This window comes from Pipistrellus kuhlii, unplaced genomic scaffold (genome assembly GCF_014108245.1).
Source record: "Pipistrellus kuhlii isolate mPipKuh1 unplaced genomic scaffold, mPipKuh1.p scaffold_m20_p_68, whole genome shotgun sequence".
Classification (NCBI taxonomy): domain Eukaryota; kingdom Metazoa; phylum Chordata; class Mammalia; order Chiroptera; family Vespertilionidae; genus Pipistrellus; species Pipistrellus kuhlii.
Genome location: NW_023425571.1, coordinates 630,529 through 645,967, shown reverse-complemented (window position 1 = coordinate 645,967; position 15,439 = coordinate 630,529). Strand labels below are relative to the sequence as shown.

At 64.9% G+C, this 15,439-nt stretch overlaps 1 protein-coding gene across 1 annotated transcript in view; it reads left to right on the top strand.

Moving 5' to 3' along the window:
* CFAP77 (cilia and flagella associated protein 77) overlaps window positions 1-13,338 on the top strand; it is a 63,253-nt gene extending 49,915 nt beyond the window's left edge. Inside the window, exon 6 of the mRNA XM_036420440.2 lies at window positions 12,697-13,338. Within this exon, the coding sequence (XP_036276333.1) occupies window positions 12,697-12,819 (123 nt within the window). The 3' untranslated portion in view covers window positions 12,820-13,338. The remainder of the gene's footprint in view (window positions 1-12,696) is intronic.
* Window positions 13,339-15,439: the final 2,101 nt, after the last annotated feature.

Here is a 15,439-nt window from a genome sequence, read left to right as displayed (position 1 = left end):
TCACGGTGATGGATGACCCGCACCGACTCTCCCCGCCTGTGAACAGATGTCGCCGCTGAACTCTGTCAGAAGTAATTAAACGCCTTTCACGGGACACGCCGCGGGCAGGCGGCCCCTCCCGGGCTGGTCCCGGCCTCGCAGGCCGCACAGGCCCCCGCGGAGGGGCAGGAAAGGAGGCCGAGCCTCGGGCGGAGGGTCCCAGCGGACAGGCTCTGCGTGGGCCGGCCACCAGCAGTGGCCGCGATGGCTGTGCCCGGAGGGAGGTCAGCCGGCCGCCAGCACGCGGCCTTTCTCAGGGACACAGATGCTGGGTCTGGGCTGGCCGCCCGGCCGCTCTGGGCCCGTTTCCTCATTGCATAGGGGGGTGCCTAGTCCTGAGGCCCCGCCCACCGAGGGCGCCAGCCCCCAGGCCACTGGTCAGGGAGCACTGGGAGGGGCCCTGGGGGTGCATTTGGGGGAAGTGCGGCACCTCTGGCCACTGCCCTTCCTGCGTCTGCAGGGAGTGGCCAGGCGGCACAGTGGGCACAGCGGGCAGAGGCGGGGGCGGGCGGACGGGCCCTGAGCTGCCCCAGGGTCGGCAGAGTTAACTTTGCAGCCGGCCCGGGTGTGTAAGCGCTTAAGGGAGAACAGGCCCGGCAGCCTTCACTCATCAGCCCGTCTCGGGGTGTCACAGCTTGCTGGCCGCCCCGGGATGTGTTTTGAGGGCCCTGCGCCGTGCGGTCCCGGAATGAGGACGTCCGTGCTGCTGTGCGGGCACGGGCGCAGGAGGTGTGCCACACGCGGGGCGGGGCGGGGCGAGGGGAGGGTGAGTCAGTCCGATGCAGCCGGCGTTGCCCCCCAGCACGGAGCCCCCGCCCGCTCACACCGTCCGCAGAGGGAAGAAGGCAGGGCCTGAGGGGCTGCACAGCTCCGGCCTCGGAGGCAGGAGTTCTTGGGCGCCTGCTTGGAAGGTAACGTCCATTCCTGCTCAGACTGGCAGGTCAGCGAGCCGAGCGGAGGCTTTGGGACGAGGACAAATGGCAGCCTTCCTGGGAGCTGGGGGGGGGGGGGTCGGGGGAGGGCCAGGGTCTGTGCCCAGGCCGGGAGGGGGGGCAGGCGGGGCCGGCATCGCAGGGGACAGGGGAGCTGGCACTTCTAACAGGACCTGCCCTGTGTCCTGGGGGCCCCCAGCCATGTCCCCTGAATCCTCTGGCACCTGGGAATTTTCCGTTTAACCCAGAAAACCCTTCTCCCCGCTGGGCAGGAAAGACTCACATGTTGTGCCGAACATCCCCTGGCAAACAGTCAGCCGTTGTTCGGGCATCAGCCCTGTCTTCCTAATCTCCAGCGACATGGAGCCTCGTGCTGAATTTGGGTGCCGATGGGGCTGTGGGGTCCCCAGAGTCCTCCAGCTCGTCCCCAAGGGAGTGCATCCTCGGTGATCTGGGGAGACTCCCCTGGGCTCGAGGGGGAGTGTGGGCCACCAGGGGGGACTCGCTCCACGGCACCCACAAACCCCCCCGTCTCCGCGTGTCAGCCCTCTGGCAGCAGGCGCCGGCGCCGCAGTGCCATCGCCCCAACGCTGAGGAGCAGGAGGCCGGCCAGGTCCCCCGGATAAACACCCTCGATCTTCACTCAGGGCTCATGGTGACGGGTTTGCCGGAAGTGCGGGCGAGGTGCACCAGGAGACGGTACCCTGGCATCTAAAGGCCATGGGGGTGCCCGGCCAGCGCAGCTCAGTGGCTGAGCACCCACCTAGGAACCAGGAAGTCGAGGTTCAATTCTCACTCAGGGCACAGGCCTGAGTTGCCGGCTGGATCCCCAGTGTGGGGCGTGCAGGAGGCAGCTCATCAGTGATACTCATCATTGATGCTTCTCTCTCCCTCCCACCCCTTCCTCTCTGAAATCAATGACAATATTTATTTATTTGTTTATTTAAAATATATTTTATTGATTTTTTCCAGAGAGGAAGGGAGAGGAATAGAGAGCTAGAAAGATCGATGAGAGAGAAACATCAACCAGCTGCCTCCTGCACACCCCCCACCGGGGATGTGCCTACAACCAAGGTACATGCCCTTGACCGGAATCGAACCTGCGACCTTTCAGTCTGAAGGCCGATGCTCTATCCACTGAGCCACACCGGTTTTGGCAATATATTTTTTAAAATAAAAATAAATAAAAGCTGTGACGTTAACACCCCCTCCAGTTCCCTGTGGCCCCGCAGAGCAGCCGGGGGAGAAGGCGAGATGGGCTGTGGTTTCCGGCCTCAGTCCTCCCTCTCCTCAGAGGCCTGGGACCCGCTGCCTCTGAGCGGAGCAAACAGCACAGGGAGCGGGGACTCTGGCCAAAGGCGCCGCGGGCGGCGCCCGGGGAAGGGCGTCCAAGAAGCTATTCTGAGCCGATCCCAGCGGCAGCCGCAGCCGCACCTCGCCGCCGCCGGGCGGGCGCTGATGAACGATCTCTCGACTCTGTCCTCTCAGCACCAGGTGCGAGGAGGGGAGTCGCTGTCCGAGAAAGAGAAGCTAAGGCTCCCAAGTTCAAGTCCGTGCCCCAGGTCCTAGAGAACCAGAGGCAAGTGGGTGGGGCTGGCGCCCGTGGGCGCTGGCAGGGCCAAGCAATAGTAAGACCCGCACCTGCGGTCAGGGGTCAGGGGGCCTAAACGCCGGGCCTGGGAAGGTGAGTGGACGGCGGCCATGAGCTCAGGGTTTATGGGTGCCCGGAGGGCTGTGCCCACCTGGCCTGGCTGATTTAAGCTCTTGACATAAACAGAACTGTCCACCGCCCTGAACGCCTTTACACCTGACAACCCCCCTGAAATTGGAGTCTGGCCCGAAGGCTAAAGAGGAAAGAAGCCATTGACCGGGGTCCAGGCTGCGGTTACAAAGGGCATGAGGCAGGGACAGGGCGGAGAAGGTGGACTGGGCCGGCCTGAATCTAAAAGTGGGGACAGCGGGAGAGAGGGCCGTGCAGGAGGTGTGAGGCGCTGGCCATGCCCAGCGGGGAGCCGGTTGGAGCAATGGTCTCTGTGTGGGACGAGCTTTGGCATCGGCCCTGCAGGTGGTTCTTGAGCTTGGCTGTGCCTGCAGGTTTCAGGGGGGGAGGGCTGAGCTGGGCCATTGGGTGGGGCAGGTACCAAGCCCGAGTCCTCAGCTCCCTGCGCCCATCAGCGGCGCCTACACAGCTGTAATTAAAGTATTTCCTGTGGCTATGCTTTCATGCGTTCCATGGGAAGCTAGTCGGGGCTTCAGGAAGAAGCGAGGAGTCTGAACGTCAGTCTTAATCTGCTCCAGCTGCTCCAGCAGCACCCACAGCTGGGGCTTAGACAGCAGGCGTGGATTTCTCTCCGTTCTGGAAGCTGGTGTCTGAGGTTGGGGTGCTGGTATGGTTGGGCTCTGGCGAGGCTTTTTCCTGGCTCTCAGATGGCCATTGTCTTGTGTTGAGAAAGAGGGAGAGAGCTGGTGTTTTGTCTGAGAAGGGCACTAATCCCATCCTGGGGGCCCCACCCTCATGAGCCCATCCAAACCTAATTACCTCCCAGGAACCCCACCTCCAAACACCATCCCACTGAGGGTATGACTTTTAGGAGAACACAATCACCTGTTCCCACTTCTAAGTGAGAGCCATCTGTTCACCCATATATCTGTTCGTTCATCTGTCCATCCATCAGTCTATCCATTCATCCACCCAACCATCCGTCTGTCTATCCATCTGCCCATCCATCCATCCATCCATTCATCCATGTATCTATTCATCTACCCAACTATCTATCTTTTTATTCTACCATCCGTCTATCCATCTGCCCATCCATCCATCCATCCATCCATGTATCTATTCATCTACCCAACCATCTATCTATTTACCCAACCATCTATCCACCTGCCCATCCACCTGTCCATCAGTCCATCCATCTATCAGTTCATCCATCTGTTTGTCCACCCAGCCAAGACTTGTTGAGTGCCTACAGGCTGTCCCTAACAGCAGTCACCCCGAGACCTCTGAGAGTCTCCTGTCTGCCCACGTTTCCCCAGAGCAGGGCCCAGAGGCTGGCATGCAAAGGACACTTAACTCTCATATTTTTACTGTAACTAAACAGCCTCTTCTTAAAACGCACCCCAAGAACTTCTTCCTGCTCATTATTCCAATAAGAGAAAAGGGGGAAAAACAACATCCCCCTCCCTGTGTGCACCCCTTCCCAGCAGGCCGTGTGCCGAACATCCGAGCAGGTCCCCCTCCCCTGGAGGAACAGAGCTGCTCGGCAGCCCGACGCACACGCAGCCCGGCCTGGATCAAAGGCTCTGCCGTGGAGCCACACGCCCGGGTACCGCCTGCCGCTGCCTGAGAGAGCGCCGTCAGGGAAACTTCCAGAGAAAGCAATTAAGGCGTCCGCGCTGTCTGAACTCGGCAGCAAAACTTGGAGATCTGGGACTGCCTGCTCCCAGGGACCTGTGCCCCCTCCCAGCCCGACCCTTCACCCAAACGTCCGGAGCGGTCCCCGAGGGGACCGAGGCTCCTGAGGTGTGGTCTCATTGAAGACGCGGCAGGCAGCAGACGAGATGGCGGCATGTGGGACGGGGCGAGATTAACATACAAATGTGCAGGCCTCTCTGAGCGCTGGCAGGCGCCGATGAATATTCATCAGGTACCCACGGCGCTCATGATACCAACACGCACAACATCAGCCCGGCACCGGGGCGCCCGCACACAGCTTGAGCACACAGCTCAGGCGCCCGCACACAGCTTGAGCACACAGCTGAGGCTGATATTCATAGGGAGTGGCCTCCTCTGTGTCCGCAGCGCCCGGCCCCCCAGGGGGCCCTGGGGAGACACCAGCCCCGTCCCGGCAGGCTGTCCGCTCAGAGCCCTCCTTAGCTCTCACTCTGCACAAAACAGCAAGTCCCACTCCAGCCCTAGCCGGTTTGGCTCGGTGGATAGAACGTCGGCCTGCAGACTGAAGGGTCCCAGGTTCGATTCCAGTCAAGGGTACATGCCCGGGTGGCGGGCTGGATCCTCAGGAGGGTCCGTGCAGGAGGCAGCCAATCCATAATTCTCTCATCGTTGATGTTGCTGTTTCCCTATCCCTCTCTCTTCCTCTCTGAAATGGATAAAAATATACTCAAAGCCCTACCCTCTACTGGGAATCAGTCTCCGACCCCCTCGTATGCTGCTACCCCTAAGTGGGGTGGGCAGGGTAGCACCGCCCGCCTCTCCCGCCCCCCATTTGCAGCCAGGCCTGCGGGCGGCCTCCCAGGAGGACACGCCAAAAGGACCGCCGCCATCGCCGCCGTCCAGGCTCCGGGAGGAAAGGGGCCTCTCTCTTCCTGGCGGCTGGCTTGTCACCGCGTTGTTGACAGCCGGCTGAGAACAGCCCTTGCCGCCTGTGAAGTCCCTCCATCTCCCACCCAGGCCTCGCAGACAGTTTGAAAGGTGAGGCTCCAGGAAACACAGACACCCGCCCACCCCCGGCCCGGCACCCAGCGGGGCGAGCGGGCGGCGAGCGGCTGACGGCCCTCACCTGGCCTCGCGGTGCACCGCCTCCAATTAAACCAAAACGTTTGTTTTTAATGGTCTTTTGCACTGACAAGTGGGCGATCATCCCGGGCCTACGAGCTGTCAGGGAACTGAGGCAGATCCTCGGCTGATAATGCCCAATGCTTCCAATTAGGAGCCGGCCGCTCCTGGCGCGCTAACGATTCCCCAGCCGCCCCGGGCCCCTCTGGCGCCGCTGCCTCTGCTCGCTCCGCCGCAAATTACTGACACCAAACGGAGGGCCGTCTCCGCCACGCCAGGCCCGGCCTGTTGGGCTTAATGAGCCGATGGAAGTTCCGTGGCTCGGGCGCTAAATTCTTTTCTTGTTTGACAGCTGCTCAGCTAAGGCGCGTGTTGACCTTATAAAAGATTTAGTGTTTCTCATTATTTTCTGTCGAGCTTCACAGTGATGGCTCGGCGGGTATCATTTGCATCGGGGGTGCGTGCCTGTGCGCATGTGCGTGCGTGTGCATGTGTGAGAGTGTGTGCACGCATGTGTGCGCGCGTATGAGTGTGTGTGCATGTGTGTGTGTGAGAGTGTGAGTGTGTGTGTGTGTGTGTGTGTGTGTGTGTGTTGGACGGGGTCTCCAAGGTGGAGTTGAGGAAGGGGAAGGGGCATCTCCTCCCGTCTGGTCCGGCTCCTGCAAACAGCTGCCAGGGGGCATCCTCTCGGAGGAGGGTTTTCAGAGAGCAAAGCCCGGATGGCGGGTGGCTGATGGCTTCCAGGCCCCCCGGGGGCGTTGGGTGCAGGCTACAGGACAACAGCGCAGGTTGCTGGCTTGAATACCGTCGCAGTTTCCCCAAAGGCTAAACCCAGAGTTCCCACATGACCCAGCAATTCCACTCCTGGTGTGTAAGCAAGAGAAGTGAAAGGGTACGTCCACACACTAGCAGCATCATTCATAAGAGCCAAAAAGTGGCAACAACCCAAATTTCAATCTTTAAATGGGTACATCTTATAAATTATATCTCTACTAGAGGCCCGGTGCACGAAATTTGTGCACAGGGTGCCTAGGCCTGGCTGGCAATCAGGGCCGATCAGGGCCTTCCTTCCCCGGCTGCCAGGTGCCAGCCAGGGCCCTCCTTCATTCCGCGCTGCCCCCTTGTGGTCAGCGATCGAGCTCCCAGTCTCCTGGTTGAACTCCGAGGGGAACCTTGGCATATTAGCCTTTTATATATATAGATAGAGCTGTTTTTTAAAAAAGAAGATTTAGGCCACGTGAGTCAGGTTCATGCTCAGCACCTGGGTTCAGCCTTTGGAGCCCAGAAGAGGGCGATGGCGGCCACAATGGCCTCGGACGATGCGGGAGGGGCAGTGTCCTCGGTTTCCAGCAGGATGTGCCGTGGCTCCCTCTCGCCGGAAACCTGTTCCACTCGGGGGCTGAAGAAGCACAAGCTGGTCTTCGGGGAGTTCAGTCACCCTCCCCCCCCCCCCATCTGGTGGGCAGACTCATTGCTCCACTCGGATCTCCACTGCTGCTGCCCAGCCTCCCTGGTCCTGGGAAATGACCGAGAGACGGTGGTGTGGCTTCTGGGAACAGCAGCTTGGTTCCCGTTTTCAGAGACTTTGGGGCCGCCTCTGCTGCTGCCCCAGCAGGTTTCAGGAGCCCTTCCGTCCACGGAGCACAGACCTGGACCCTGGTCAGGCATCCCGCTCAGCAGCTGGGCGTCCGTGGGCCTGGGTCTCCACCGCCCCGAGCTTCAGCCTCCCCTCCCGCTGGGTGAGCCTGCCCCCTGCCCCAGGGGCCCTCGCTCTGCCCGCTCACCCGCTCGGCCCGGGACCCGCCGGCAGAGCTGTGCGGAGCAGGAGGCTGGCTTTCCGCGCCGAGCTTGGCTGTGCTCAGAGACTCAGCGTGAGCCGGCCTGTGTCCTTGCTCGGTCTATTTTTGGCTCACGGAGCAGAGAGCTGGGAGCAGAGAGCGGTTTCGGAGACCAGATGTCCCGGGAGAGCCCGGCGGCCTCGCTAATTAGCTCCCCTCCTGGGCCTGCCCCGGCGGAGCCGGGACAGCGCTGGCCGGCGACGCCCGCACGGGCCGTGTTCTCGGGGCCTCTGACCCCCGGCGGCCCGGCTTGACAGGAATTACTGACCTGGGACTGATCCATAATCTCCGAGCGCCCTCATTAGAGCAGACAGCCCCTCAATCTTCTCAAGAAAACCTCGCTCCCCGTCACCTGAGCACTTGTCACTTAGAAAAAAACAACCCTAAACTAAAATCTCTATAGCTGTCATTTTTCTTTTCTTTTTTCTGTTTGGCAGGTTATTTATTTTTTTACTTTTTTAAATCTGGCTATTTTTTCTCAAATCCTGCCTTTTGATTTCTCAGCCCCCAGACCTGGCCGAGACTCGGTGTCCTCTGGGGGGACCGTCCTCTGGTGGGGCGGGGGGCTGGGCGGCTGGCCCCGCTGCTCCGCGGAGGACGTGTCAGGCACACGGGAAGCCGCCCGCCTGTGCCTGGGCCCGGAGGGTCCTTCCCGGCTGGTGCCCGCACACACCGTCCAGAGCCCCGGGCTGGGGCTGCCTCAGTGTCCCCGCTCGGCCCAGGCTCCTGCTGCGGGGAGGAGGAGCCAGGGCAGAGGGAGGAGGCGGCACAGGCCACTCCTTGCTCAGCACGTGGGCCAAGCTGCCCCTCCTGGGCCAAGGCCATGGCCACCGGCAGAGGAGATGACCAGCATCTCTCCTCTGGGTCCTGGATGCTTTCTTTTTAAATTTACTTTCTTGTTAGTCCTCACTGGAGGACATTTTTTCCATTGATTTTTAGAGGGAGGGGCGGGGAAGTGGAGAGACACAGCGAGAAACATCGATGTGAGAGAGACACATGGATTGGATGCCTCCCACACATGCCCTGACCAGGGCCAGGGATCGAACCTGCAACTGAGGCACACACCCTTGCCTGACTCTCTTTCCACTGGGCCACCCCAGCTAGGACTGTAATTGTGTTTTATCCCCATTTCCCTGGCTCTGCCAGACGAGGCCCCCTGAGCCTCCCTGCACCCCGATGCCCAGCACCAGTGGCCACAGGGGTTTCCTGGTGAGACTGGATGGGGCTTTCCAAACAGGACACACATTGAAAACTCAACAAATACTGACAAGGCATCTGAGTCACACCTATCGCATTGGCACCAAAGACTTTACATTAGAAATCAATCACAAAACGTAACTACTGAGCTTGCCTGGGAGTTTTAAAGCATATTTATAAATAACTGAAAAGCCAGAGAAGAAATCCAAACAGAAACTCAGTAGGCGTGAAGTGAGAAGAGAACTGAGCAAAAAATAAACATACTTAATAGTGTGAGGTGAGATAAAAGAAAATGCAGAGGGCAGCATAGTTGCCAATACCATTTATCTATGTATATAAAAGGCTGATACGCTGTGTCCATCCACTGGTCGCTATGACGTGCACTGACCACCAGGAGCAGACGCTCAACACAGGAGCTGCCGAGCTGCAGTGATGCACCCCGAAATCGGAGAGAAGGGGGCCCGATTCCTCACGGGGCCCCAAGATTCCACTTTCGGCCATGGGTTATGTTGCTGGGCCACTGTTGGCCTGAATCTGGTTTACTGCACTCTTGTGTTTGTGTTCCACACCCTGTACCACAGCACCTTCGCAGAGTGCCCACTTGCACTCCGGGACCCCTCGGGGGATGTCAGAGAGCCAGTTCCGGCCCGATCCCCGCAGGCCAGGCCGAGGGACCACACTTGCCAGAGGGACTCGGCCGACTTTGCAGATGCCCTTTGAGCCACGGTGCCACCCCGGGAGCCACTGGCCAGGGAGGTTGGCTCCAGGGTGTGTCCGGCCCGTCTCGCCCAGTCCTGCCTCACAGGCCATCTTCTAACGAATTCCCTTTCAATGTACACGAATCTGTGCACCCGGCCGGGGGTGTTACATAAACCTCAGAGGAGGAGCGAACCAAGCCAAGAGCAAAGCTGGCGAAATGACGAGGGCGTCTGACAACCAAGAGGATCGGCCGAAGGAAACACTGCTCACTGGGAGTGCGCTGCTTCTGAGTGACTGGGCAAAGGAGCCCCAGAGCCGAGGTCCTGGGCGAAGTGGAGACTGCTGGCTGCCTGGCGCCCCTCTTGTTTACCTGCCTTGACCTCAGCGACTCTGCTCCATCAGCACAGCTGTCTCCCGCCGAAGCCGGCCCGGCCCCCGGCTCCGGGCGCGGGCAGCCTGCGGACGGCTCCATTTAGACGTCTCTGAAGGACCCCTGCGCTCCATGGCGCTCCTGCCTCCCCTCGGGGGCCCACAGGGCCGTGGCCACTCACGGCGTGGGCCTGGCTGGTGACGAGGACCCTCGTCGCCGGCGGAGCCGCCGGGCGGGAGGAGAGAGGGACTCCTGGTAGTGACTACGTGTTTCACAGCGGGTGGAGGGCCGCCACGAGGACCTGGGGTCACCGTGGCGACCCGGGCAGACTCCGCCGTGTGCGGGCCCCTGACTCCCATCGGCACAATGGAGACACATCCGGGTGCCCCGAGGCTGGTGTGAAATGAGTGCCCGGCACCAGCAAGCCCGCTGGGCACGTGAAGCAGGCAGGTGCCCGCGGGGCCCCCGGAGACCGGCCGCGGCCGCACGGAGCCCCTCCAGCTGCCTCCGGGAGATGGTGTCACGGCGTCAGAATCTGCGTCCCTCGCCAGAGGCGACACCGCGGTGTGGAGGCCTCTGCTCCCGGCTCTTCCCCTCTCTGCTCAGTCCCCTCTCTGAGGTCGCGTGGGGATTTCCCTGAAACTGGAGATTAGGCTGGGGACAGGATCGTGGTTCCACCAAATGCCTTCAACGCCAGGTGCGAGCCCCGGGTCAGGAGGGCGTCAGGTGACGGGTTACAGGAGCCAAGAAACCTGAGGCCTGCGGCTGGGCCTGATGCTCCCGGAAACACCGCCACCCAGGGCCAGGGGGGCCAGGGGGCCGCGGGGGGACAGGGGCCCGCGGGGGGACAGGGGCCCGCGGGGGGACAGGGGCCCAGGGGGGACAGGGGCCCAGGGGGGACAGGGGCCCGCGGGGGGACAGGGGCCCGCGGGGGGACAGGGGCCCGCGGGGGGACAGGGGCCCAGGGGGGACAGGGGCCCAGAGGGCACAGGGGCCCGCGGGGGGCCAGGGGGCCGCGGGGGGACAGGGGCCGCGGGGGGACAGGGGCCCAGAGGGGACAGGGGCCCGCGGGGGGCCAGGGGGCCGCGGGGGGCCAGGGGCCCGCGGGGGGACAGGGGCCCGCGGGGGGACGGGGCCGCGGGGGGACGGGGGCCCAGCGGGGACAGGGGCCCAGAGGGGACAGGGGGCCCAGAGGGGACAGGGGCCCAGAGGGGACAGGGGCCCAGGGGGGACAGGGGCCGCGGGGGGACAGGGGCCGCGGGGGGACAGGGGCCGCGGGGGGACAGGGGCCCAGAGGGGACGGGGGCCCGCGGGGGGACAGGGGCCCAGAGGGGACAGGGGCCCAGGGGGGACAGGGGCCCAGGGGGGACAGGGGCCGCGGGGGGACAGGGGGCCGCGGGGGGACAGGGGCCCGCGGGGGGACAGGGGCCCAGCGGGGACAGGGGCCCAGAGGGGACAGGGGGCCCAGAGGGGACAGGGGCCCGCGGGGGGCCAGGGGGCCGCGGGGGGACAGGGGCCCGCGGGGGGACAGGGGCCCAGCGGGGACAGGGGCCCAGAGGGGACAGGGGGCCCAGAGGGGACAGGGGCCCAGAGGGGACAGGGGCCCGCGGGGGGACAGGGGCCCAGCGGGGACAGGGGCCCAGAGGGGACAGGGGCCGCGGGGGGACAGGGGCCCAGGGGGGACAGGGGCCCAGAGGGGACAGGGGCCGCGGGGGGACAGGGGCCCGCGGGGGGACAGGGGCCCGCGGGGGGACAGGGGCCCAGGGGGGACAGGGGCCCAGGGGGGACAGGGGCCCAGGGGGGACAGGGGCCGCGGGGGGACAGGGGGCCGCGGGGGGACAGGGGCCCGTGGGGGGACAGGGGCCCAGCGGGGACAGGGGCCCAGAGGGGACAGGGGGCCCAGAGGGGACAGGGGCCCGCGGGGGGCCAGGGGGCCGCGGGGGGACAGGGGCCCGCGGGGGGACAGGGGCCCAGCGGGGACAGGGGCCCAGAGGGGACAGGGGGCCCAGAGAGGACAGGGGCCCAGAGGGGACAGGGGCCCGCGGGGGGACAGGGGCCCAGCGGGGACAGGGGCCCAGAGGGGACAGGGGCCGCGGGGGGACAGGGGCCCAGGGGGGACAGGGGCCCAGAGGGGACAGGGGCCGCGGGGGGACAGGGGCCCGCGGGGGGACAGGGGCCCGCGGGGGGACAGGGGCCCAGGGGGGACAGGGGCCCAGAGGGGACAGGGGGCCGTGGGAGGACGGGGGGCCCACAGGGGGATAGGGGCCCAGAGAGCACAGGGGGGCCAGAGGGGACAGGGGCCGCGGGGGGACAGGGGCCCAGAGGGGACAGGGGGCCCAGGGGGGATGGGCCCAGAGGGGGGACAGGGGCCTGTGGACCCCCGAGGCGTCCTGCACTGTCCCTACGTTAGGACGTGGGGGGTGTTTCCTCCCCGAGAGTCTCGACAGGGTCTACGCCGTCTACACACACACACACACACACACACACACACACACACACCCCGCTGAGAAAAGACTGTGGTTTTATGTCCTGGAATAACTAACCAACCTCAGCATGGGCAGAATATTCTAGAAAGAATCTGGAACATAGTGCCTAGAGCTTAGGGAGTGGTGCTAAAACAGATCTTGTCTGCCTCTGATTCCCTGTGGAGCCAACCCTGGACCAAACCCCTCTGAGCCTCAGTTTCCCCATCTGTAAAATGGGGATGGCGAGTTGGATTCCATCCGGCCCGCTCTCCCCTGACGGAGAGCCCGGCCCCTGGACTGACAGTCCCTGGACTCTGGTCTGGTGTGTGTGTGGGGCCGGGACTCCCACGTGGCCACCTCCAGACCAAGCAGGGGAGTGAGGGCCAGGGGGCCTGGGAGCGGACGGCTCGTGGGGGGCTGCTGGCGGGGAAGCGCTGGGAAGGATGCGCAGTGACTGACATCATCACGGGCTCCGTCACCACGCGTCTGCCGCTGCCCCCCCCCCCCATGGCTGCGCCTCTGCTGCTGCTTCACTGTTTCTCCAACATGAAGCGCAGCTGGTCGGCAGGTGAGGGGAGCAGGGGGGGAGACGGGCGAGCCCCAGCCTCCACGCCCGCCCACCATCTCCCTCCCTCCACAGGTGGGCCGGCACCTCGACACCTTCCCCACCGAGGCCGACCGCCAGAGAGCCTTGAAGGCGCACCGGGAGGAGGTGGCCGTGCGCCGGGGGACCCTGCGGTTGGGCAACTACACGCACCCCTAGCCGCCCGCGGAGGAAAGCCCCGGAAGGACTCTGGTCTCGCCCACCCTGTTTTCTCGTGGGCTCTGCTGCTGCAGGGCCTCGGAGGCAGGTCTTCCGTTAGTTATTTTTGCTAAGACCCCCCCCCCCCCCCCCGCTCCCGCTTAGTTAGGCAACACTCGCTCGCCTTCGCCCAGCCTTCGCCCAGCGCCCCTCGCCCCGGGGGCCCGCCCACCGCCCTCTGGCAGGCCGCCGCCCCCTCTCACCCTCACCGCCCGCGCAGACCCAATCGCAGGCCGAGTCCGCAGGCTGTGCCCGCATCAGGGACACGTGCTCTAAGGCCCTCGTTAGACGCAAACACGAGTTCCAGCTGCTCCCCCGGGCGCCTGAGGCCCTCCACCTGCGGCAGGAGGGCCCCTCGCTCCTCGGGGCCTGCTCCCCCCGCCTTCTCCCCAGACCGACCCTGAGGGTGGACCTCAGAGAGCGAGCTGGAGGGCACAGAGGAAGGAATCCTCAGCCAACCCCGCGGCTCCGGCCCCCATCCCCGGCTCCTCCCCGCACAGATCTGACCTATTTTAATTAAAACGCGCTGTCAGCCTCCTGTGTCTCTATCGGGAACGTGCAGTGCGAGCGGGCGCGGGAGCGGCCTCGGACTCTCCGATCCCGCTGCGGCTGCAGGAGGCGCCCCGAGGCCCGTTAGCTCCCCTGGCCTCCCCCAGCGGACTGCCCCGGCTTCCCAAACCTCATTTCCGGCTCGAGCACTCCTCCCCGGCCGGAGCACTCCTTCCCCAGCCCGAGTACTCCCCCTCCAGTCTGAGCACTCCCGCCCCCAGTCTGAGCACTCCTCCCCCCCCCGCCTGAGCACTCCTTCCCCCCCCCCCCGCCTGAGCACTCCTCCCCCGGCCGGAGCACTCCCCCCCCCGCCTGAGCACTCCTCCCCGGCCGGAGCACTCCCCCCCCAGCCCGAGCACTTCCCCCCCAGTCTGAGCACTCCCGCCCCCAGTCTGAGCACTCCTCCCCGCCCCCCGCCTGAGCACTCCTTCCCCTCCCGCACTCCCCCCCCAGTCTGAGCACTCCTCCCCCCCCTCCCCGGCCTGAGCACTCCTCCCCCAGCCGGAGCACTCCTTCCCCAGCCGGAGCACTCCCGCCCCAGTCTGAGCACTCCTCCCCGCCCCCCGCCTGAGCACTCCTTCCCCCCCCCCCGCCTGAGCACTCCTCCCCCGGCCGGAGCACTCCTTCCCCTCCCCCAACCCCCACCAGCCCGAGCACTCCCCCCCCCCCGCCCGAGCACTCCTCCCCCGGCCTGAGCACTCCTTCCCCGGTCTGAATGCTCCCCCCTCCTCGCACCCCCCGCCCCCCGCCTGAGCACTCCTCCCCAGACGCCAGCTTATGTTCCAACTTGGGACAGAACCCTGACCTTCCCGCCAACCTGCTGCTCCCTCCGAATCCCCCTAGCATGCACGGGCCTCCTCCAACCCCGCTGTCGGGGCCAAGTGTGTCCCTCACCCCTGACACCTCACCCATCGAGCCCCGGTCACTTCCCAGCCCCTCCTGGCCCGCCTTTCTCTCCGGCCCTCTTCCCTGGGGAACGTCAGTGGATCCCTGAACCCCCTCCCGCTCCCCTCACCCACACCACGGAGCAGCCCTCACACTGGGTGGCGTCCCTCCACCTGGAGGCGGAGGAGAGACCCACACTCCTGCCCAGGCCGGGCGGGACCCCAGGTGAGAGCTGGGCCATCCCTCTGGCACCACCCCCTGCCCACAGGCCCCCCGCCCTCACGCCTCCTGCACCTCCTGCCACAGGAACCTGCGTGCTTCCCCCGCCAGGCACCAGGGCCCCCTCACAGGGCCTGCCCTGACCGGCTCCTGCTTTATGCTCCGGACACAGTGACCCTGTGGAGCCTGGCTTCTCAGAAAGGAGGTGGCGTGGGGTCAGGAGGCTCAGGCCCAGACCCAGAGCCAAGGGCCCGCCTGGGAGGGGCCAGGCCCGGGCGCAGTGCCCCCTGATCTCTGTGAAAGGACCTCAGCGTGAATGTTCGCGGTGACTCACGCCCCCTACAGGCCAGGCCGGGCCTGGCAGGGACAACCAGCCTGGTGGTTGGCGATCTGAGTGAGTTCCCCTGGCAGCTGCCCGGGTGCAGGCACAGCCGAGTCCACAGGAAAGCCAGATGCACAACCCCCTCAGGACTGGGGTCAGCCGGGCCTTCCCGGACCCCACCCCGCCCACAGGAGCCGGAGCAGAACACCCCCCTCCTCTCGGCTAAAGCACCGAAGCCTGCCCGCCCCGGGGAGAGGCCTGGCCCCGAACCCCGCAGCCAGCCCCTCGGTCCAGGGCGCAGAGCCCAGCTCCGCCCGGCCATGTCTGTGTGACCTTCGGCCAGTGTCCTAGCCCCTCTGTGCCTCACCCTGAGACAAAGCCCCGCACAGGCCACACCGGACGACGACTGCAGGAAAGGAGGTGCGGCAGCTGAGCCGGAGCCCTAACACGTGTGCGTTACCACTTTCCTACCATAAAGCGCCCCGAGGGCGAGAGAGGAGGTTCCGGAACAGCCTGTGGGTCCCGGTGCATCGAGAGGGAAAAGGTGTTTACAGCACCCCTGTGTCTGAACCCCTCACGCGAAGGGAAGGGGGGCCCGCTTGCTAC